The 22588-nt window shown below is 40.9% G+C and overlaps 1 protein-coding gene across 1 annotated transcript in view; it reads left to right on the forward strand.

Annotated features, from left to right (window-relative positions):
- Positions 1-5653: 5653 nt before the first annotated feature.
- SLC35D4 (solute carrier family 35 member D4) overlaps positions 5654-22588 on the forward strand; it is an 89232-nt gene continuing 72297 nt past the window's right edge. The window contains 3 exon segments of the mRNA XM_087438979.1: positions 5654-5796; positions 10016-10062; positions 16078-16155. Coding sequence (XP_087295105.1) covers positions 5725-5796; positions 10016-10062; positions 16078-16155 — 197 coding nt within the window. The 5' untranslated portion in view covers positions 5654-5724.

Here is a 22588-nt window from a genome sequence, read left to right on the forward strand (position 1 = left end):
TGCTGGTGGCGGGGCGGAGGTGACAGATGGCGGCGGCGGCAGCCGCGTCCGGAACTAGACCGCTTCTCTTCCGCCCTCTCCGCTGGGACCGTCGCTTCCGATTGGCCGCCCGCCCCCGCCCCCGGCTCCGCGTTGCCACCTTTCCCCGCCCCCGGCGGGCCGCACTTCCGGCCGCATCCCCTGGCCGGGGGTATGTGGTCGCTCTCGCTGTTGCTGGGCAGGGTAGGGGCTGTGTGGTTTCCTCCCGCCGGGCTCTGCCCTGTCCCCGCACCGCCTTCCCCTTCCTTCCTCCCTGGCCGCCCTAGACGGCAGCTGGGTCTAGTTAAGCTGAATTAGACTGCGTGGACTAAAAATAAACAAGCAAGCGAGGCTCTCTGTTCATTCATTATTTCCCGGGTTAATTCTCCACTGGATGGTGTGGGAGACAAAATAGCAGGATTAGACAGGAGAGGGAGACTGAAGAACACGGTCGGATTTTATTGTTATTGCAGTCGTCGTTAGGAGGCGGGGTGTGGAATGCGAAAATTTGTAAAATGTGTTATGTAACACTGAACAAAAATAAGACTGCATAATGAAAGTTTTGGTTTGGTATTTTGTAGAGAGAGTCTCATAAAGTGACCGGATAAAAATAGCTAAGCATTATATTTCACTTACTATATCCGTGCACTTTTCAAAGTACTGTATTAACTCTTTAGTCCTCAAAATAACTCAGAGGTAAATTCTATCACTATCTAAATTTTACCGATAATGAAACTGAGGCACAAAGAGGCAAAATAACCAGCTTGAGGTCATACAGCTAATGAGTGATGCGAAAATTAATAAAGGGAAACCTCATTTAAAATGGAGTCAGGAGGCCAGAAGGGGGAGCTCCCACGCAGTACCACTGGAGGTCAATTACAGGAAAGGTAGTTAATTACAGACCCCAAGAAAGAAGTCATCAACAGGAGAGAATCATTAATTACAGGAAGAAATGTAAAAATAGATATAATGCTCTGACTGTAAAGGGTACATAAAAGAATAATTTTTAATAAAAAATATGTGTTTGATCCCACTTTTATGAGGTATCTAAAGTAGTCAAACTCTTAGTACAAGAGTGGTTGCCAAGGGCTGCTGGGAGCAGGAAAACAGAAGTTGTTCATTGGGCATAGAGTTACAGTTTAGCAAGATGCAAAGTTCTAGAGATCTGTTGAACAACAATGTGCATAGAGTTAACACTAGTGTACTGTACACTTTAAAATGGTTAAGATGGTAAATTATATGTTTTAATACAATAAAAAATATGAATTTGAATATGTAAATATGTCTGAGTGGATTTCTTTTCATTCAGGTTGATCGGGAGTCATTGTCCCTCCTATATCTGAGGATTCATGCTTTACGTTAGTTCTGGGAAAAAATGCCTCTCTCACATTCTCTTTCTATGGAACTTATATTAAATATATGTTAGACCTTCTCATTCTATCCTCTGTGACTCTTAACCACTTTTTCATATTTTCCATATCTTTATCTCTTTGTGCTGTGTGTTTTTTATTTAAGCAAAACATACAGACAAAAAAATACAAAGTAATAAGTGTACAACTACAGGAATATTGCAAACTGAACACACCATGGAACCAGAACCCACATCAGGAAACAAAATATTACCAACACTCCAGAAGTATTCCTCATGCCCCCTTCCTACCTTCAAGGATAATCATTATCCTCTTTCCTTTAGTTTTGAGGTAGATGATGTCCATAGGATGTGGTTTTGCTAGGGGCTCTGTCTTTTTTTGATAACAGTTTTATTGAGATATAATTCACATATCATATAATTTGCTCATTTAAAGTATGCATTCAATGATTTTTAGTATAGTCACTAAGTTGTGCAGCCATTAACGCAATTTTAGAACATTTTTATCACCCCGTAAAGAAACCCCATGGCTATTAGCAGTCACTCTCCGTTCCCTGCAGCCCCAGGCAACCACAATTCTATGTTGTCTCTATAGATTTGCCTATTCTGGATATTTCATATAAATGGAATCATACAACATGTCATCTTTTGTGACTGGCTTCTTTCACTTAGCATTTGAGTTAATTTTTGTATATGGTACGAGGTAGGGATCTACCTTCATTCTTTTGCATGTGGATATCCAGTTGTCCCAGCACCATTTGTTGAAAAGTGCTGTTCTTTGCTCATTGGATTGTCTTGGCATCCTTGTCAAAAATCATTTGGTTGTAAATGTGAGGGTTTACTTCTGGATCTCAATTCTATTCCGTTGATTTATATTTGTATCCTTATGTCAGTACGATACTGTCCTGACTACTGCAGCTTTGTAGTAATCTTTAAATAAGGAACTGTGAGTTCTTTAACTTTGTTCTTCTTTTTCAAGATTGTTTTGGCTATAATGGATCTCTTGAATTTCCATATGAATTTTAGGATCAGCTTGCTAGTTTCCGCAAAGAAAGCTGCTGTAATTTTGATGAGATTTTGCATTGAATTTGTAGATCAAATTGGGGAACATTGCCATCTTAACAACATTAAGTCTTCCAATCCATGAGCATGGGATGTCTTTCCATTTACAGGTATACCTTATTTTTTTTGCTTCACTTCATTGCACTTTGCAGATACTGTGTTTTTTATAAGACCCTCCACCTCCACAAAAAAGATTACGACTCATTGAAGGCTCAGATGATGGTTAGCATTTTTTAGCAATTAAGTATTTTAAAATTAAGGTGTGTACATTGTGTTTTTAGACATAGTGCTATTGCACACTTAATGGGCTACAGTATAGTGCAAACATAACTTTTATATGCACTGGAAAACCAAAATATTCATGTGAATCACTTTATTTCAATATTCACTTTTTTGCGGTGGTCTGGAACTGAATCCACAATATCTCTGAGGTATGCCGGTACTTTGATCTTCTTCGACATCCTTCAATAATTCGTTTTTCAGTGTATAAACTTTGTATTTATTTAGCTACATTTATTCCTAAGTATTTAATTCTTTTTGATGCCATCTTAAATGGAATTGTTTCCTTAATTTCATTTTCAGATTGTTCGTTGCAAGTGTACAGAAATACAATTGATTTTTGTGTATTGATCTTGTATCTTGCAACCTTGTTCAACTCACGTATTGGTTCTAACAGTATTTCTTTTTTTTTTTTTCTTTTTTTTATGAGGAAGATCAGCCCTGAGCTAACATCTGCCAATCCTCCTCTTTTTGCTGAGGAATACTGGCCATGGGCTAACATCCATGCCCATCTTCCTCCACTTTATATGGGACGCCTGCCAGAACATGGCCTGACAAGTGGTGCCTCGGTGTGCACCCGGGATCCGAACTGGTGAACCCTGGGCCGCCGCAGTGGAATGCATGCACTTAACCACTTGCGCCACGGGGCCGGCCCCCTAACAGTATTTCTTTAGTGGATTCTTTAGGATTTTGTATATTTAAAATCTTGTCATCTGTAATAGAGATAGTTGTACTTCTTTTGCAATAGATCTTGCCTTTTAGTTCCCTGCCTTATAGTCCTGGCTAGAACCTCCAATACAATGTTAAATAGAAGTGACAAGAGTGGTCATCATTGTCTTGTTCCTGATCTTAGGAAGGAAAGCATTGTCTTTCATCATTAAGTATGATGCTAGCTGCGTTTTTTGTTTTCTTCTGAGGAAGATTGGCCCTGAGCTAACATCTGTTGGCAATCTTCCTCTTTTTGCTTGAGGAAGATTCGCCCTGAGCTAACATCTGTGCCAATCTTCCTCTATTTTGTATGTGGGTCACTGCCACAACATGGCTGCTGATGAGTGGTGAGGTCCGTGCTGGTGAACTGAACCTGGGCTGCTGAAGCAGAGTACGCTGAACTTAACCACTAGGCCATGGGGGCTGGCCCCTGTGGGGTTTTTATGGATGTCTTTTATTATGTTGAGGAAGTTCCCTTCTATTCCTAGTTTTTTTTATCATGGAGGGGTGTTGAATTTTGTCAAATGCCTTATCTGTTTCTGTTGAGATGATCACGTGGTTTTTGTCCTTTAGTCTATTGATATGGTTTATTACATGAATTGATTTTTAGATGTTAAACCAATCTTGCCTTTTTGGGATAAATCACAGTTGGTCATAATGTATTATCCTTTTTTTTTGTTGCTGGATTCCATTTACTAGTGTTTTGTTTAGGATTTTTGCAACTATATTTATAAGAGTTATTGATATTCTGTCTGTTTTTTAAGGGGAATTTAGGGAGTTTCAAAAAGTATACTGCTGCTTCTGCTGTCTTTTGAGAATTCTCCATGTGTGCTGCCAAAAAAACCCATTATTAAAAAAGCTTTGTGTGTGGGAAACCCCACAGCCATCGTTTTATCCAAGCTCTTCTCTTTTTTTAATTCAACAAACATTTATTGAGCACTTATGGATCCATCATCAAAAAATAAATTAAAAACTATGATCTTTTGGTCTGAAAGATCTCAATTCAATCTCATGTTGTTTATCAATGTAAGACCTGATGATTTTATTTTTATTTGGTCTTAGTTCATTTCGTGGGATAGAATAATGCAGCTTTAGAAAAATCAATAGTTCTGGCAAGCTCCGTCAGCACTTTTGCTAGAAATGTCAACTTCTATTTGCATGGTTCTTTACTATTCTGGCTGTTCTTGTTTGTTCAACAAATTCTGTCAAAGAAAATAAGTTAAGCAATAACTAGGAAATAATAAGGCCTGAATTGAATTCGTTCATCTACTAAAAGAGCTCAGGGAAGCCTCAGGTAAATACCAACCACTGATTTCAAGTAAATTCTATTGGGCAAAAAATGTTCTTTGTAAGGACTGTTTAGCTCTGAAGTAGGTTTCCTAAAATAATGTCAAGGGAAAATAACTTTTTAGTTTGTCTTTTATGTAGAGACAATACATCCGGTGTTTGCTTGGATAACAAGTTTGATACGCAATTTTACAAAGAGTATACAAATAAAAGAGAGTGGAGGTTTCCTGGTGTGTGGGTATTTCAGAAAATCTGTACATTTTTACATGTGGGGAACACTCCCAACTCTAATTCCTGACGAAGTTCATCAATATGTTTTTGTGTATGTTTACTACTATTTGCCAGAAGCCTAACTAAGTCAATTTTCCACCCTAGAGACTAGGAATAGGGGCTGTGCTCAAAACTTTACTTTTGGAAGGATTTCTTATTTTGGAAATTTCAACGTGATCGATTTCTCTTAAAAAAAAAACCACTACACTCTAGTTCCTCCTCCCTCAGCCTTCCTTCTTTTAAAATAACGTTTATTGTTGTTAGCTTTTTTGTGTCGCTTGCAAAAATAATACACATTCAAAGAAGAGAATTGGGAAAATTCAGTAAAGCAGAGGCAACATTTTGGTCCCACCATTTAGGAATAACTATGAACATTTTTCTTTAAACGCTTATGGGGTGTTGCCAACTGTTTTGTCAACTGCTTTGTTTTCTCTTCTACCACTTGCTACTTTTTCACAACGACTACTCTCCGTTCTTTCCCCACAGGTCGTCGCAGCTCAGGCCCACCTTATTTCTCCCCCGCAGTCTCTCGGCCAGCTGAGTCCTGCCCCGCCCACCGCGAGGCTTCCGGGCCTGCGGAGGCGCGGCCCCTTTAAGAGGAAGGCCCGGGGCGGTCCCCGCGCCGATTGGCAGAGCTCAGAGCCACGTGGCTGTCCTGGCAGCGGCGGCCGGGCTCGGGCGGTGGCCGTGGGTCTCCGGAGGGGTCCCCGGGCAGGGGCGCCGGTTGTCAGATGTGCATGAGGAGGTGCCTGGTCGGCCTCACCTTTTGTACCTGCTACCTGGCTTCTTACCTCACGAACAAGGTGAGGGGGGCGGGCGCGGGGAGGCGATGGTGGCACGTGGGAGATTTGAGTCCCCTAATCGTACGTGGAACAAATGCAGCCTCCAGCTTTTTATCTGATTTTTTCCTGATGGTGATGGCGAAGAAACCGACTCTGCGTGGGATGCCCTTTTAGAAATAGGATTTGTTGGGCTGTACTGTCCCCGTTTTCCGTCCTGTAAAGCATCCTGTACATCTCCTGGGAGATCGGATTTTGGGACTGCCAAATTCCCTGGAACTTAATTTGGCGCTGTATGGACTGCTTTTAAGGGAAAGAAAGCAGCTGGCTCCTGTTCCCTCGGGGCAGGAAAAATAGAAGAAATTAGACAAATCCTGCCTTCTTTTCTGAAACACGCCCCTTCCTCAGAACCCCGCAAGGTTCCAGAAGCCTTTGAATAGAAGAGAGCAGTCCGTTTCCATCTCTCCGTCACACCACTGATTTCCAAACCTGTTTTTTATATGTCTCCATCCCAGGCACTTCCAGTATATTCAAGAGTTTTTCGTGGAGTTATTTTAAAAATTAAAATATAAACTTAATTTTGTTTAATGTCATGAAATCCTTTTTATGAAGAGGCAGGAAAGCAGTGGTACCATGCTTTTATTTTGTTGGAGGGGGAAGCTGGCCTTGGATTTGGTGCCATGCAGGGAAATGTTGGACTCTGTGGGCTAGGATGGGGCATCACTTCCTGTCCTGGACTCAGGGCTGGACACCAAGCCAAAGTGGTGATACCGAGCCCAGGACCACCTTCCCCCACTGTAGGGTCTGTACCCTCCTCCCCGCTCCCCAAAAACCTTCTTGCTCTCTGGAAACAACTATTAACAAATAGCATTTCCTTGTACTTTCTCTCTTAGTGTGAGTGGCTGTCTTCAGTATATCCAGAGGATACTCCCAAAGCCCCTTCCCCCTGTCCAGTTGATTTTTAGTTATGGTGATGGGCCTTTGAAGATCCATTAATACCACCTTGCTGGGAAGCAGTGATGGATTTGCATCCTGGCTCCATTTACTTGGTCTTTGGGACTTTAATTTCTCTAAACTTAAGGTTTTAAACCTTAAGATGGGATTAAAAAGTCCTCTTCAAAGAGTTGTGAGGATTATTCGAGATGATGTTTGTAAGGGGGTAAATGCTCCTTAAGGTAAGTGGTAGTGACTCTAGAAGAAAGGAAAGGAGGAAGGAAGGCAAGACAATCTTTTACTTACGGTATGACACAGTAATTGTTGGCTTTTAACAGATTTGTTTTCCTCATGGGACAGGTAGCTAAACTAAAAGATTTTTTTGTAGCACCTACTCAGGAATATGTGAATTTGTGAAATCCTGGCCTTTTCATTTAACTATTCTAATTTGTCTAGCTAATCTGATGGATATATTGATAATGTTTCATTTTAAAACAGAACCCCACAAGGAAATAAAAGGACCTTCCTTTTATTTCTGTGTAATCATCAGAAGGGGCAGAGTAACATGTCTTTCCTGGAAACCCACAAGCTGTGGCATTGGTTAAAAAAAAACACACACATCAAAGCAAAAAAATCCAGCAGGCACATAGCATTTAATTCACAGAAATTTATACCCGCCCTGGATGCACAGTTGTGTTTGTGGCATAATTTTTTTATTTATTGGAGCACCGCACTAGTTTATAATCGATGTAATAAAGACCTTCCATGTGCATCATGCCTCAAGGTGCTAGATAAAAATAAACCAAATTGTCATGTGCCCAGGAGTATCTAAGCTGAGTAATAGAAATCAGATTCCCAAGGGCCCTCTGAATTTAAACAATAAGCCAATGGCACCTGTCTGCATTTTCCACGATGGTTTGGAGTGCTTTGGTTCAGGGCTGTTGGGAAGTGTCAGTGCCACACAGAGAGTTGGAGGATAACAGCCGAAGGCAGAAGAGAAGGGGGAGGCAAGGAGATTTTATAAAGGGAAGGAGGAGGTGGAATCAAGAGTGGTGGAGAGGAGATTCGAGGCCCAGGTAGGGGAGGGAGAGGTGGTCATTCATAACAGAACTCTGGTAGGAACTTTGTAGCTCTTAGATTATGCCATTGTTTCAACCAGGGCCATCTTCCCAACCAGGACAGTCACACTTCCTTCCATCATCCAGGGCGGGTTGGCTTGGACCACACAGAGGCCAAATGGGAAAGGAGCTGTGCAGTGGGCACCCCGTATTCTCTTGCGTCTAGTCTCTGCCAAATGAATTTTCTTTTTGGTTAGGGAAGATTTTTTTGTGTCCGCAGTGGAGGATGCTCTCTTCCAGCTTTTAGAAGACTATGCTAGTTTCTTTATTTTCATATTTCTCAGTGTAGTTTACTCCTTGAACTGTTTCCCTCTCTATTTGTAGAAAGAAAATTCGTTAAAAAAAAAATGTTGTACATCTTAGTTTCACCCCTTCTATTGTTTAATAGAATGGGTGATTTTTGTTTGAAGTTTGAACAGCAAGTGTCCTGGCTTTCCTGGCCCGGCTGGCCCAGCCTGAGTAGTGTGTTCCTCCATCCAGTGGGAGGTTCCAGCAGTAACCGGGCCCAGGGCCCAGGCCACCACCTGTCCTTCCTCTCACAGCTGTTAAGCCTTCAGTGGGAGACAAAGAAAGTCTATGTCTGTTCTCCTTTCAAAGGCTCCCAGATTGCTCTTTCGTTTTCCTTGAGAATTGCCCACTGCTGTTCCACCAAATAGCATTTTGCTCTGAGCAACACTTTTCAGTGACGTGAAGAATTGCTGAGAGGAGACAAGTTTAGGTTCCATTTGTCAGAGGTTTCGTTTTTCACAGTTTTTCTCTATTCTTTAGCAAGGTGAGGTGAGAGCTTCAGCATTTTCTCTCTCCCCCCCGTATCTAGGACAAAGCTCAGCTCACAATAAACTAAATTAAATATTTATCTTCATAAAGGTTGTTAAGGGTAGTTCAAGACATGGCCCAGATTCTCACTTAATCCTTTCTCTGTCTCTATTTTAGAATGAAAATATCAGGGAAAAGTGGGGAGGAGCCTATCAAATTATGCAAGTAAATAGACTTCAGAGAAGAATGAAGGTCCATTTCTGATAAATATAGACCAGAGCACAGCCAGTTAGCTATAATTGTGGCATTTAGGAGCTCACACAGGGGAATTATGTGTAGGCTAATTCATGGGGGAAAATATAGATATGTAAACTTGCCCAACACCAGTCCACTCCTTTTTTTTTTTTTTTTTTTTTTTTTAGTGAAGAAGAGTGGCCCTGAGCTAACATCTGTGCCCATCTTCCTCTATTTTGTATGTGGGATGCCGCCACAGCATGGCTTGATGAGTAGTGTAGGTCCACGCCTGGGATCTGAACCCGTGAACACAGGCCGCTGAAGCAGAGTGCGCTGAACTTAACCACTATACCACTAGGCTGGCCCCTCCATTTTTTAGATTGTGTGAAGAATCAGTAGAGTCTTTGCCTAAAGCTATTTAATGTTTTTAGGCTTTTAAAAAATTCTTAAAGTGTTCAATAGTAGAAAAAATAGAAAAAGATACTCAGAAGGCCAAAATACAATTACCCCATTCACAAAGTGCTGTAAATTTGATTAGAAGACATAATAGAAATACAAGTCAACCTTAGCTAGTTGGCTTAAAAAAAATCCTTAAAAGAATGCTAAAGCACAGCAAAAAGTATAAGACACCTAAGCAGCATTAGTTAGAAGAACAATCCTTAGGATGCAAAAAGCAAAGAAAACCCTAAAAATGGAAGGAAAACAAAGGAAAGAAAGACTACGATGTAGTTCTTACTCGAAGACAACCAGAGAAAGGGGTTGGATTTTTAGATAAACTGGACAGTAGATAAAGTGGATACTCAGAGGAAACAGACTGCATCCAGGGGTTTGTCCAGTTTTCTCTGGAGTTGCTGCAGTTACAACGTGACATTTCTGGGGTCTGGGAGGATGCTGAGTGGTCGGGCATCCGCAGCATCAGACCCCGCTGCTGTGTGTTACACTTTACTCATGATGTCAGCTCCATTCCCCAACCAAGAGATGGTCAGGCTTCTGGTGACACGGGGGGAAAGCAGGCCCACTCTCTTTAGTATGACTTGGAATGTTTTTTTTTTTTTCACACAGTGTGATTTTTGGTGGGAGAATAAAGGCCTTTTTGAAAATTGAGTGTACTTGTGTTTCTTTGGTAGAGATTTCTTTGATTATATTGTCTATCAATTCTCTGTAATTTGAAAATGTCCATTAATCTGGTATTTGTTTTTCAGTATGTCCTGTCTGTCTTGAAATTTACCTACCCTACGTTATTCCAAGGGTGAGTATCTTTTATGCTCTTTATACACATTTGTAGGAAATGTCCAACCAGCATCATTAAATGTTCTTTAAAGTATTTGTAATGCCTGTGTAGATTTTTTATCAAATAGACATACTGTAATTTATTTAGCCATTCTATTAATGGGCATTTGAGTTGTGTCCCATTTTGAGGGTATAAACACAACAATGTTATCACACATTTTTTGTATTCAAATCTGCCAAATTTCCAACTGTCTTTGGAATAGATTCCTACATAAGAAATTTGGGTTAAAGAATATGAACTTCTCTAGTATTCTTCTTGAATATTAACAAATTCTTTTCCAGAAATGTTTTACCAATTTACGTTGTCACCCAGCCTCTATATGAAAGTTTCTATAATATTATATTCAAACCATGACTGCTGTTTTTTCCCTCTCTGCTGATTTCATGAGCCAAATATGGTATCACATTGTTTTGTCTTATCATTTCGTAGCTTAGTCATAAAGTTGGATGGTTTTCTTATGTTTATTATCTACTTGTATCTCTTTTTTTCAGTGACTTGTCTATTAGTGCCTTTTATCCTTTTATTTTTACTGAGGTTTTAGCGTTTTTCTTATCAATTTAATGAATCCTTCATATTTTAAGGATGCTAACCACTTGTCTACCATGTTTATTGGAATTTTTTTTTTTTGCAATTTGTTCTTTGCCTTTTCATTTTGTTTATAATTATTTTGATTATTTAAATGTTTTTTTAAGTGACATCATAGAGAATTTATTGTTTGAACGTAGGAATGAAGCAATAGAGACAACCACAAATGAATCCAATGTGTGGTCTTGTGACTGCCAGGTGCTATTATTAGAAAGAAAATAGAAGGAAAGAATGGTCTAGGGCCAGGTCAATAGTCTGGATATTGTAGAAGCAGCATGGGGTGCTCTGGCACTCATTTCCCTTTTTCACCTCCCTCCCCTCGCCAGGTTTTTTTTTTAAGTGTTTTATTTTTATGTGGGCAAACATATTGATTGTTTCTTTTGTGATTGCTACTATTGCTTTTATGTTTATTCTTCTCTATCACAAGATCATGTAGATATTCACCTGTATTTCATTAAAGCTTTATTCAATTCTTTTTTTTTTTTTAATTAATTAATTTTTTCCCCAAAGCCCCAGTAGATAGTTGTATGTCATAGCTGCACATCCTTCTAGTTGCTGTATATGGGATGTGGCCTCAGCATGGCTGGACAAGCAGTGTGTTGGTGCGTGCCCGGGATCTGAACCCGGGCCGCCAGCAGCGGAGCGCGCGCACTTAACCGCTAAGCCATGGGGCCGGCCCGCTTTATTCAATTCTTAATCATTGTCTGTTTATTTTAGTTTATGGTGCAATCCCCTAATAGGTTCATTTACACTACCCCGATTTATTATATTTTGTTGTATAATCCTTCTGTTGCCTTTGGGTTGTTAATATGGTATATAAAGTTATTTTTCTAGGATCTGTTTTTGAGTACTTATTTGTCAGTTTTTATGGAAAGGGGCTAGTGCTAAATTCTTTTAATTATTATAACATTTACGTATGTGATAGAGCTCATTGTGCCAGCGCTGGTGGTCTAGTGGTTAAGATTCGGTGCTTTCACCACCACAGCCTGGGTTCATTTCCTGGTGAGGGAACCACACCACCCGTCTATCGGTTGTCACACTGTGGTGGCTGCTTCTTGCTGTGAAGCTGAAAGCTGTCACCAGTGTTTCAAATACCAGCAGGGTCACCGGTGGTGGACAGGATTCAGCGGAGCTTCCAGACTAAGACAGACTAGGAAGAAGGACCTTGGCCACCCAATTCTGAAAAAATTGGCCATGAAAACCCTGTGAATAGCAGTGGAGCGTTGTCTGATACAGTGCCGGAAAGTGAGACGATGACCCAAAAGGACTGGGCAGGGCTCTGCTCTGCTGTGCACAGGGTCAGTAGGCGTCGGAATCCGCTCAAGGACACTAACAACAAAGAGCTCATCATCTTTCATTCCTCCTTTTTTTTTTATGTTGCACAAATGCAAACAGAAAAGCAGGGGTCGTGATCTTAATGTCAGACAAGGTTGAATTCAGGACAAAAAGCATTACACAAGTGAAGAAAGATGTGTTATAATGCTAAAGCATGAAGTTCAAAATGAAAATAAATTGGTGAATATTTATACCAACAAAACAACAGGGCATGATCATCTGTCAAACAAAAGCTGCAGGAATACCAGGGATAAATAGACATATACTAGTAATAGGAGACAAATTTATTACTATTTTTTCCATGACAGTTCAATTGGATAAACAAAAAACTAGTGTGTGTGTGTATGCTAAATAATGCAATTAATAGATAAATATCAAACACTATATCTTGAAAATAGAGATTATGCTCTCTTCTCAAATGCATACGGAGTATTCGCCATGAATAAAACAGCAGTAATTTCCCCAAATTAGCAATTATACAATCCCAGTGCGCTAAAACTAGAGCTTAATATCGAAGACAAAATCCCTACCTACAAATGGCTCTTGAACATATAAAAAGATATTCTTCACTCATAAGAAAAATATAACAAAACAATATTGAGATATCATATTTTACCCATAAGATTTGCAAAATAAAATTTGATAATTCAATAACAGCCTTGATGAGGATGTAGAAAGCAGGAGTTTTCGTCATTGGTCTTGGGATGGCACGTTGGGACAATGTCTGTGAGTGGCACTTTGGCGTATATAACAATTTTTAAATCCTTCAATCTGGCAGTTCTACTTCCAGGAATTTACCTGAGAGGTTTACTTGCGTTTATGTAAATGAAATATATACAAAGATAGACATGTGAAAAAAATTGCACCTCCATTTGTGACAGGAAGCATTTTTAAACAATCTAATTTTCATCTATGCAGAACCAGTTAAATAAATTATATTATATCCCTAATGGAATACTATTCAAACATTAAAAAATGTAAGGAAACTCTCATGTATTGATATGGAAAGGTTTTCAAGATGCATTTAATGGGGAACAAAAGCAGGTCCGTGACAGTATAGTACACTACTGTCGTGTGGAAATGTGAGTATATATGTTTTCCTTATTTAAAAAAAGATAAGGAAGAAACTAGTAAGAGTGGTTACCTATAGGAAAAGTGCAGATAGTGGACAGGGAAGGTCAGAAGACTTTTCACCCTTCCTTTTTTATACTTTCGGATTTTTATTCTTTGTATTATCACCAATATGTTATTTCAGGTGAACTGTAGAATTACTTTGTCAAATTTCTCCCTAATATTTCATAGCAAAACTTTAAAAATATTGTCTATGATTATGTGTCTTTCAGTCAGTGAAGCTGGGATAGTGTTTTCTCTTTGGTGGGAGGGAATCGTGTTTTGGTCTGATGTCCTTTTCACTTCTCTCCAGGTGGAGGGACTTAGGGAACTTACGTGGGAAAGGATGATGTTTTCCCCTGAATTGCCTTTTCCCCTCCATCTCTGTAGATGGATCCGACTGAATGCACCTCCTCTAATAGAATGTAAAGTCTACAAATACAGGAATTAAAAAAAAAAGTCTATTTTGTGACTGGAGTATCCCCAATGCCTAGAACAATGCCTGGCACATAGGAGACACGTAGTAGGGCAGAGTAGCTCATCCTACAATATTTATTGGGTGCATACTGTGTGCCAGTCACTGTTCTAGACACTTAGGATACATCAGTGAAGAAAACAAAGATCTCTGCCTTGTGGAAGCTGGCTTTTCTCTGCTGCCTGTCTCTTAAATTTACCTGCAGTGAACAGTACCCTCTGTCCAGTTGCCTGGCTCAGAAACCTGGGTTATTCTTGATTCTTTTGTCTTCTTCATCCTCGACATCTAATTAACAACCAGGACCTCTAGTCCTCTGTCTTCATTCGGATTGCCTCTTCCCGGGCCGCTGTCATCTCTCAAATTACTTTAACAACTCCTAACTTGCTTCCTGGCCCCTGATCTTGCTTCTCTCAAAAACATTCTCTCCCTTGTAAAGAGAGGGAGCTTTCCTGAATGTAAGTGTAATAGCATCGCTCTTGTGCTTCACACCCTTCGGTGGGTCCCCAGTTTGAAGCTCCAGCTCCTTAACGTGGTTGACATGGCTTTTCATGACCAGCCCCTTCTCTCCAGTGTCAGCTCGTCACCCCCGCTTCGAATGCTCAAATGCTGTAAGGTCCAGGCCAATCGAACTTCTCTGAGAAGCCTTTGAATGAGCCGTCGTCTCTTTCACTTCTGGACCTTTGTCCATTCTGGGCCTCTTGTTTTGAATACACTTAGGTTTTTGCTCACATTTTCTTCCCCTAGGAAGACTTACCCAACTCACTAGACTAGATGAACCGCCCCTGCTAGGTTGGCTTGTAGTACCTGGTACTCTTCCTTTTAGGGTTTTGTCATACTTTATTGTAATTATTGGTTAATTAGCTTACTTCCCAGTAGACCAGGGTTTCTCAACCTTGGCACTGTTGACATTTTGAGCTGGATGATTTTTGTTGTGGGGGCTGTCTTGCACATTGCAGGATGTTTAGCAGCATCTCTGCCTTCTACTTACTAGATGCCAATAGCACACCCTCCCCTTCCTCACTCCCAGTTGTGACAACCAAAAATGTCTCCAGATACTGCCAAACGTCCCCTGGGGGAAAAAACCACATGGCTGAGAACCAGTGCTCTAGACCATGATGTTGGAGGGCATGACCCATATCTGTCTCTTCTGCCTGGCTGGGTCAGTGAAGGCTTCACAAAGGAGACAAAACCAGCATCTTATAGGATGAGCAGGTGTTCATCAACACATAAGGAGATGGGAAGAACTTTATGGGTCAAGAGGACAGTGTGTGCAAACTCTTAGAAGTGTGAAATGGCCTGGCACATTCCCAAGGCTGTGGGCTGTGCAGTATGGCTGGAATGTGGTTGCCCACAGCAGACACACAGGAGCTGATCCTGGAGAGGGGTGGGTGCAATTTTCAGTAGGCTTGTGTGTCACACACAAGTGACTTTATCCTGTAGGCCAGGGGTTCTCAACTGTAGTGTTGCAGCACGTCAGTGTGTTGTAATCGCTTCTGAGATGAAGTGTCTCAAGTCATAACTAAAAATAAAGTTTTGAAATTTGTGAGTGATTCACCTAAAATAAAAAAGCAATTAGAGTGAAACAGGTTAAGGTTATACCTATAGTACCCCTTTCATTTCGTATTTTGCTGTGCTTTCTGCAGTGGGAAAGGGAGGGGTGTCTATTTTACAACCTGTGCTCCCCCTAAACTCTGCATGCTGAGGAAGCTTGTCTCATGTGAGCTTCATGACCCCAAGTGTGTTGTGGTGGAAAAGAGTCTGAGAGCCACTGTCTGCGGCACTGGGAAGAATCACCATTTTTAAAAGAAGCAAGTAGCACAGTTAAGTTTGCATTTTAGAACAAACCCTTAGGCTGCAAGGTAGAGAATGGATGGTGTGGGACAACCGTGGAGAGAGAGGGACCATTGAGGGCACTAATGCTGTGCTCTAGGTGTGAGATGGTGAGTGTCTGAATCAGGCAGGAGGGATGGAGAGGGGAAGTCTTTGGAGTTGAGACCTGCTATGGGGTGGCAAGTAGATGAGGGAGGTGACAGCGGAAGGAGGGCTAGGATGACCTCTGGGTTTCTGGTTTGGTAGGGAAGTTCGAGATAATGTTTTAGGCATGTTATCATTGGGAGCTTGTGGGGTATCAGGGTGGTGGTATCTGGGAGAGTACAGGGATTTGGGAATCATCAGTGCAGAAGCAATGGGAGAAGTGGTGGCTCTGGGTGAGATTGTTCAGGAAAAATCTAGAATAAGAAGAGAAGAATATCAATGTCAGCACTGAATGTTACAGCTGGGCTAAAGGGAATAGCAGAGGTTGGGAAGGACGGGTCTGAGAATTGGGATGATAATTAGGGGAGAGGGGGAGAAAGTTGTCAGAAGGATTGGATGTGTATATTTGTGTCAGTTGACAGATCTGCTGGGGCTGGGTGGTGTTTGAGACCATGGCACTCTATTAAATTCACATTGGCCCTTGTCCTTTTCAGGTGGCAGACATTAATTGGTGGACTTTTGCTTCACGTGTCATGGAAACTGGGCTGGGTGGAGATCAACAGCAGTTCAAGGTAGAACAACGTCTTCTGTGCTTGATTCATGATTCATACTCTGCTTCCTTTTTACATTATTTAATTTGTTATGGTGCTACATTGGATGTTTATTTGAGTTCTTTGATCTCTTAGTTTCCTTCTAATCTTAAGATCCAATGATTTTGTAATCAACTGGATCTCAATTAGTGTTTTCCTGGTTAATAATGCCACTAATGTAATTTTAAAATTGATCGAGATATACAATGTATAATACCATATTAATTTGGCTTTGTTGTGCGTCATACAACCACTATGAATGAGTTATTAAATCAGCTTTAAAATTTCTTTGGGAATTTTTTATTTTCAAATTATTTCCTGCTTACAGAAAAGTTAGAAATTGTACAAAGAGGGCTGGCCCCATGGCTTAGCAGTTAAGTGTGCATGCTCCGCTGCTGGCGGCCCGGGTTCGGATCCTGGGCGCGCACCGACGCACTGCTTCTCCGGCCATGCTGAGGCCGTGTCCCACATACAGCAACTAGAAGGACATGCAGCTATGACATACAACTATCTACTGGGGCTTTGGAGGAAAAAAAAAATAAATTAAAAAAAAAAAAAGAAATTGTACAAAGAATTCCCATATTCTTTACTCATATTCCCCAATTGTTATTTTACCTTGCTTCTCCTATCATTGTCTCTCATTTATACCTATATATTTAATTTTTTTTCTTAACTATTTGAGAGTAAGTTGCAGATTTGAGAGTAAGATGCCCCTTTTCTTTACTTCTAAATTCTTCAGTATGTATTTCCTGAGAGCAAGGACATTCTCATATGACTACAGTAGTTATCAAAATCAGGAAATTAACATTGATACAATACTATGATCTCATTTACAAACCATATTCATATTTTGCCAATTTTCTCAATAATATTTTTTATAATCCTCTCCCTCACCCTAGTTCTGATCCAGGGTCCAATTTAGATCACACATGACATTAGTTGTTAGAATTCTATTAAGACAGCTTTTCAAATAGGTTTAAAAGAAATCTCAAAGACCATGACATTTTTCAGCCAAAATTGTAATCTGAATTGGCCATCCACTCCTGCCTCACCTATGTAAATCCTCATGATTCTTTGAAAACATCATGCCTTGCCTGAAAATGAGGCACAAAATGAAAAGACAATAAAGTCAAGGTTTATATGAATAAGGTAAACATCCCAACTGAATGACCAGGCCAAGTCATTTGCCTTTTGGTTCAAGTTCTCTGCCTAACTTCTCCATTCATCAGATTAACTGCTTAATTACTAAGTCACCCCTTTGCTTGGCACTCTGGAGAAGCTTTGAGAATGTGTCCAGTATAAATATTAATAATTAGTTCAGGCTTCTCCTGAAAATATAAAACTGGAGAGCAAAAAAGTGGTATTAAGAGGTTTTACAAAGGAGAGGCCCTGGGAACGTAGGTGTGGATTAATTTCCCTGACCCGATTCCATTGTAGTCCATATTCTGAAAGAATATTTCACACAAGATGCTTAACTAATCCAAAGGAGTAGTTCATTAAGTCATAATTTTGCATTTCCATGGTATAGTATCCTCAACTTGATAAAATAAAGCTACTTTTGGGATTTTATATGTGGTATTAAGCACACGTCTTACTTTGTACTCCATTATCTTGGTGAATAGTTCAGTAAAAACTGGGTCTTCATTTAAACAAATATGGGCCCTGACTTCATAAGGTCTGTGATAGTGCTAATATTTAGTTAAATAATGAAGCATCCTGACTCCAAATGGTTGAATTTTTTCCTCCACAGAAGCAAGAGATTGGACTAGAATGAGGGAATTGACTGTCAGATTTTGGACTGGAGTCCACTGCTGCTGACCACCATGGGTCTTCCACTCTTACGGTGTTCCTGACTATAATTATCTTATAATTTATAATGTAAATTACTTATTAAGAATAGTCTTTTAAACATTATCTTAGGCATGTTTCCCTAAAAGCAATGCCATTGTTCATACTTAAAATTTTTTTCTGTGTAAAATATACATATCATAAAATTTACCATTTATTAACAATTTTTAAGTGCATAATTCAGTGGCACTAGTACATTCACAATGTTTTGCAACTGTTACCACCATCCATTTCCAGAACTTTTTCATCATCCCAAACAGAAATTCTGTACCCATTAAACAGTAACTCCCCATTCTCCCTTCCCCCAGCTCTTGGTAAACCACTATTTTACTTTCCGTCTGTATGAATTTACATATTCTAGGTGCCTCACTTAAGTGGAATCATACAGTATTTGTCCTTTTGCGACCAGCTTATTTCGCTTAGCGTAATGTCTCCAAGATTCCTCCATGTTGTAGCATGTGTCAGAATTTCCTTCCTTTTTAAGGCTGAATAACATTCCATCGTATGTATATACCACATTTTGTATGTATACCACGTTGTGTTTATCCATTCATCTGTTGATGGAATTCTTCATACTTTTATTGCCTTTTTGGAGGGGGAAGGGGGAATGACTAGTAGAACTGGGTGAAGTCAAATATTCTCAAGATTCTTTCCCTGGAGGAAGTGGTCCTCCGGTAGTAGAAGCTTGAGACCCACTAGACACTGTTGTCCCCTTGAACTCGAGTGTTGCTAGGTTCCACCCATCTCAGAAGATCTGTGATCAAATCCCCTTTCAGTCCCCTTGCTAAACTTCTTAGAGGCCTTTTCACTTCTATCTGCTGGACTTCCTTAGAAGGTTTCACTGCCAAACACGTGATGTTAGCTCAGTTAAGCTTCTTGTCAAAGATCCCATTGTCTTAGTTCTGAGTGGCGCTTGTGGTTAATAACTGCTGGCACAGATCGGGGTTTCCAGTTACCATGGGCCCTTGGCAAAGGGGTGTTACCAGATGGCTAACAGCAAGGACCAGCACCAGTGTTCCTTTGTGTGTGCCCGTGCTGGGTTTGTGTTTGCTGTGGCCGATGTTTCCTCCTGAGCTTGGCTTTCCGATTATGTCATGAGAGAACCGACACCCAGCTTTGCCGCGTGACTGTGTACTTGTGCAGAGATAGCATAGGCTGGGCTCTACTGAGAATGGAAACAACAGCAGGAAGACAGTCTGGAGTCCCTGAGGTCATCGTGGAGTAGGGGTTATAATGGTGGGGCTGGAGAGTGGGCACCAAATTGGTACTAATAGCATATGCCACAGAGAGCTCATTTAGTCTGTCCTTATAGCCTGGAGCACAGCAGAATCCCAGATTCCTTCTCAAACAAGTGCAGAACTTGGCACCACATTTTTTACATTGTAAAGAAGCCATGTCTGCTGTGTCAGTCAGTCTCTGGCCATGTCACGTATTGACTCCACTGAGTGACCCGATGGAATCATTCTCCTCCCAGGGTGTTTGCCCGGCAACCGGTTGTTATCACCGAGTGTTGGACGATGCCCTGGAAGCCTTCTGTCTTGGGAAAGATAGCGCTGGTTTTCAGCCACAAGCTTGTCATTATATGGCAGCTGCTGCTGTTGCCAAGCCATTGCAGAATGCTGAAGTGATTTTTCTAGCAGATGTTGAAGTCCTGTGCTGAAGGCTTTCTGTATTTCTAAAACGTGATCCTAAAAGAACACTGTGACCTGTTTCATCTGACCGGACGTCTGGTAGCACAGCAAGACCACAGCGCTCTTTATTAGATTCTTGAACCATCGCTGAGGACAGACTCGGGTGTGATTTCATTGGAGACTTTAGACCCCATTCTCTGGTTCCTGTGCTACCAGGCACATGTTTAAATAAAAAACATTTTGAAAGTAATTTTTAACCTACTTACCACTTTTTGTCCACTATACATGAGAGCAAATTTTTAATTCTCAGGTTTTCAAGTATAAGAAGTTTTAAGTTAAAAATTCTATGCCACAATACCTTTGTGACCAGAGATTTCTAACAGATGAAGGAGAAACCCCACCCCTTAATTTTCCATTGAGAGCCTTTGCTGGAGAAGCATAACAAATATCTTTGATAAAACCTCCAAATTAACTCAGTCTTGTCCCTAAAAAATGAACAGTAAGCCAGTCAATTAGGGTCCAGATTGTACTTCTTTTTAATATTTGACTAATTATTTATTTATTTATTGCTGAGGAAGATTTGCTCTGAGCTAACATCAGGGCGAATCTTCCTCTATTTTTCTTTTTTTTTTGTATGTGGGTCATTGCCACAGGATGGCCGATGAGTGGTGTAGGTCCTCACCTGGGATCCGAAACTGCGAACCTGGGCCACCGAAGCGGAGCACGCCGAACTTAACCACCACACCATGGGGCCAGGCCTCTGTTTATTTGTTTTTAAGTGAGCTAGCCCACCTTCATCAAAGCTTACTGGTGGTTGGAATTTCCCAAATATGTTTTAATGTGTTGATATTTCATTTTGAGTGACTCATAGTTTTATAAAAATCATCTTTGCTCACAAAGGAAAGTTAGCACTCAAATTCATGTGTTTTTGATATTTTTCTCTGTTGTTTTCTCTTCAGAGGAATGCTTTACGTATATACATAGAAATTACTTTTGGGGGAGAATAAAACCAACTTTCAAAGCTTCCTCAGGAAACATACTGAGAGCCACTGAAGGGACCTAATATTGAATAAAATCTGATTGGAGTTGGTGTGGTGATGGTAGTTCCCAGGAGAAGAATCCATGAGACCAGGGATGGTAAAAGGACAGGATTGGTTTTTTTTTTAGCTTTTTTGAGTTATAGTTGACAAATAAAATTTTAAGATATTTGAAGGTACATTGTGGTGATTTGATATATGTAGACATTGTGGAAGGATTTCCTGGTTAATTAACACATCCATCACCTCACATATTTATCTTTTTTTTTTAAATGAGAACATTTAAGTTCTACTCTCGTAGCAAATTTCAACTATACAATACAGTGTTATCAGCTATAGTCACCCCGTTTTACATTAGATCCTCAGATCTTATTCATCCTGTAGCTGAAAGTTTGTACTCTACCAACCTCTCCCCATTTCCCCCACTCCACAGCCCCTGGCAACCACTTTTCTACTCTCTGTTTCTATGAGTTTGACTTTTTTTTTTTTTTCCAATTTCATGTGTAAGTGATACCATGCAGTACCTGCCTCTCTCAGGAAAGGATTTTTAGACCTTGGACCTTTATTAGTGCCTGCAGGTCATGCCTGTACCACGCAGTGCACAGGAATCTACTGAACTCACCCTTTATTGTGGACCACACCTTCCGTCGCTGTTACTCTGTTGTACGGCCCCTTTCTGGCCTCTTTACAAGCTAAGCCAACAGTATTAATTGTAAACCCCAAGACCTGAGATCAGGGGCATCATGTCTTGCACATTAGCTTGGATTTTCAGTCACTCGTGGTCTGTGTCCTGGCCAGAAAGGCCAGAAAGGGGTTGTAGGGGATTTCTTTCTTTCTCATACTTGTTAGAAACAAGGTATGTGTCTTCTAGCCTGCCTCATTTATTATTCGGGGACCTGGGTGACCTATATTTCTTTTTCTTTTTGGACTCTATTTCCTAGTATTAATGTCTCTTCTGTTCTGTGCTGTCTTACAGTCCACTTCCTAAGGCTCACGTAGCTGGATGTCCAGCTTTGGTCCTCCGAGGGGTGGAGTGAGGTGGCTGAGGGGCGGGGCGGGGTGACTGCTCTGACAGTGGAAGCTGCAGGTGGCACCCCAAAGACTGCAGCAGGGATGGAGAGTCGTGGTCCTTCAAACATGGCAGCGTGGGGCCTGGAAACTGGTTTCTGTGAGGCTCTCGTTGGCCTTCAGGGATTGTCAGAACCTCACTGAAGGTGACGAGATTTCCATTTCACCATGAACTGGGGTTACATGTTGAGAAACTTGGGCTGGTGAATGAAATGTGAAGTGGGAAGAAGTGATGATTCCACATGGGAAGAACCAGTTATGAAAGTGCCCTGAAAAATGGAGCTTTAAAGAAACCCAATGGTAACAGGGATGTTTGTGTCTAGTCAGGGGCACTGCCTCATGTCTGAAGCCTTGGGTACAACAGCTCTTAAGTTCCAGAGGTTGGGACCCAAGCTGCCTTATTCTAAATCAGGGGTCAGGAAACAAGAGCCCAAGAGTAGACGTTTTAGGCTTTGTGGGCCATACAGTCTCTGTGACAACTGCTCAACTCTGCCTTGTCACATGAAAGCAGCCATAGACTATGTAAATGGACAGGTATGGTTGTGTGCCTATAAAATGCTATTTTCCGAACAGGCAGCAGGTGGAATTTGGCCCGTGAGCTATAGTTTGCTGACTCCTGCTCTGAATTATGCTCTGTGAGAAACAGTATCATCACAGGGTTCTTGGGTTCAAGTAGGATTAGAGCTTAACCCTGTCAAGGGAATGTGACCCCATGTGAGTCAGAGGAAGAGTCAAGAGTGGAGAAAGGTCTAGGAAAAGTAGGAAGGAGGGAGAAAATGGAGTACGTCTCTTTGAAAACCATATTCACCAGTAATGGACCAAAAAAATGAA

This window comes from Ceratotherium simum, chromosome 14, assembly GCF_057802395.1.
Source record: "Ceratotherium simum simum isolate JZ-2026a chromosome 14, ASM5780239v1, whole genome shotgun sequence".
Taxonomy (NCBI): Eukaryota; Metazoa; Chordata; class Mammalia; order Perissodactyla; family Rhinocerotidae; genus Ceratotherium; species Ceratotherium simum.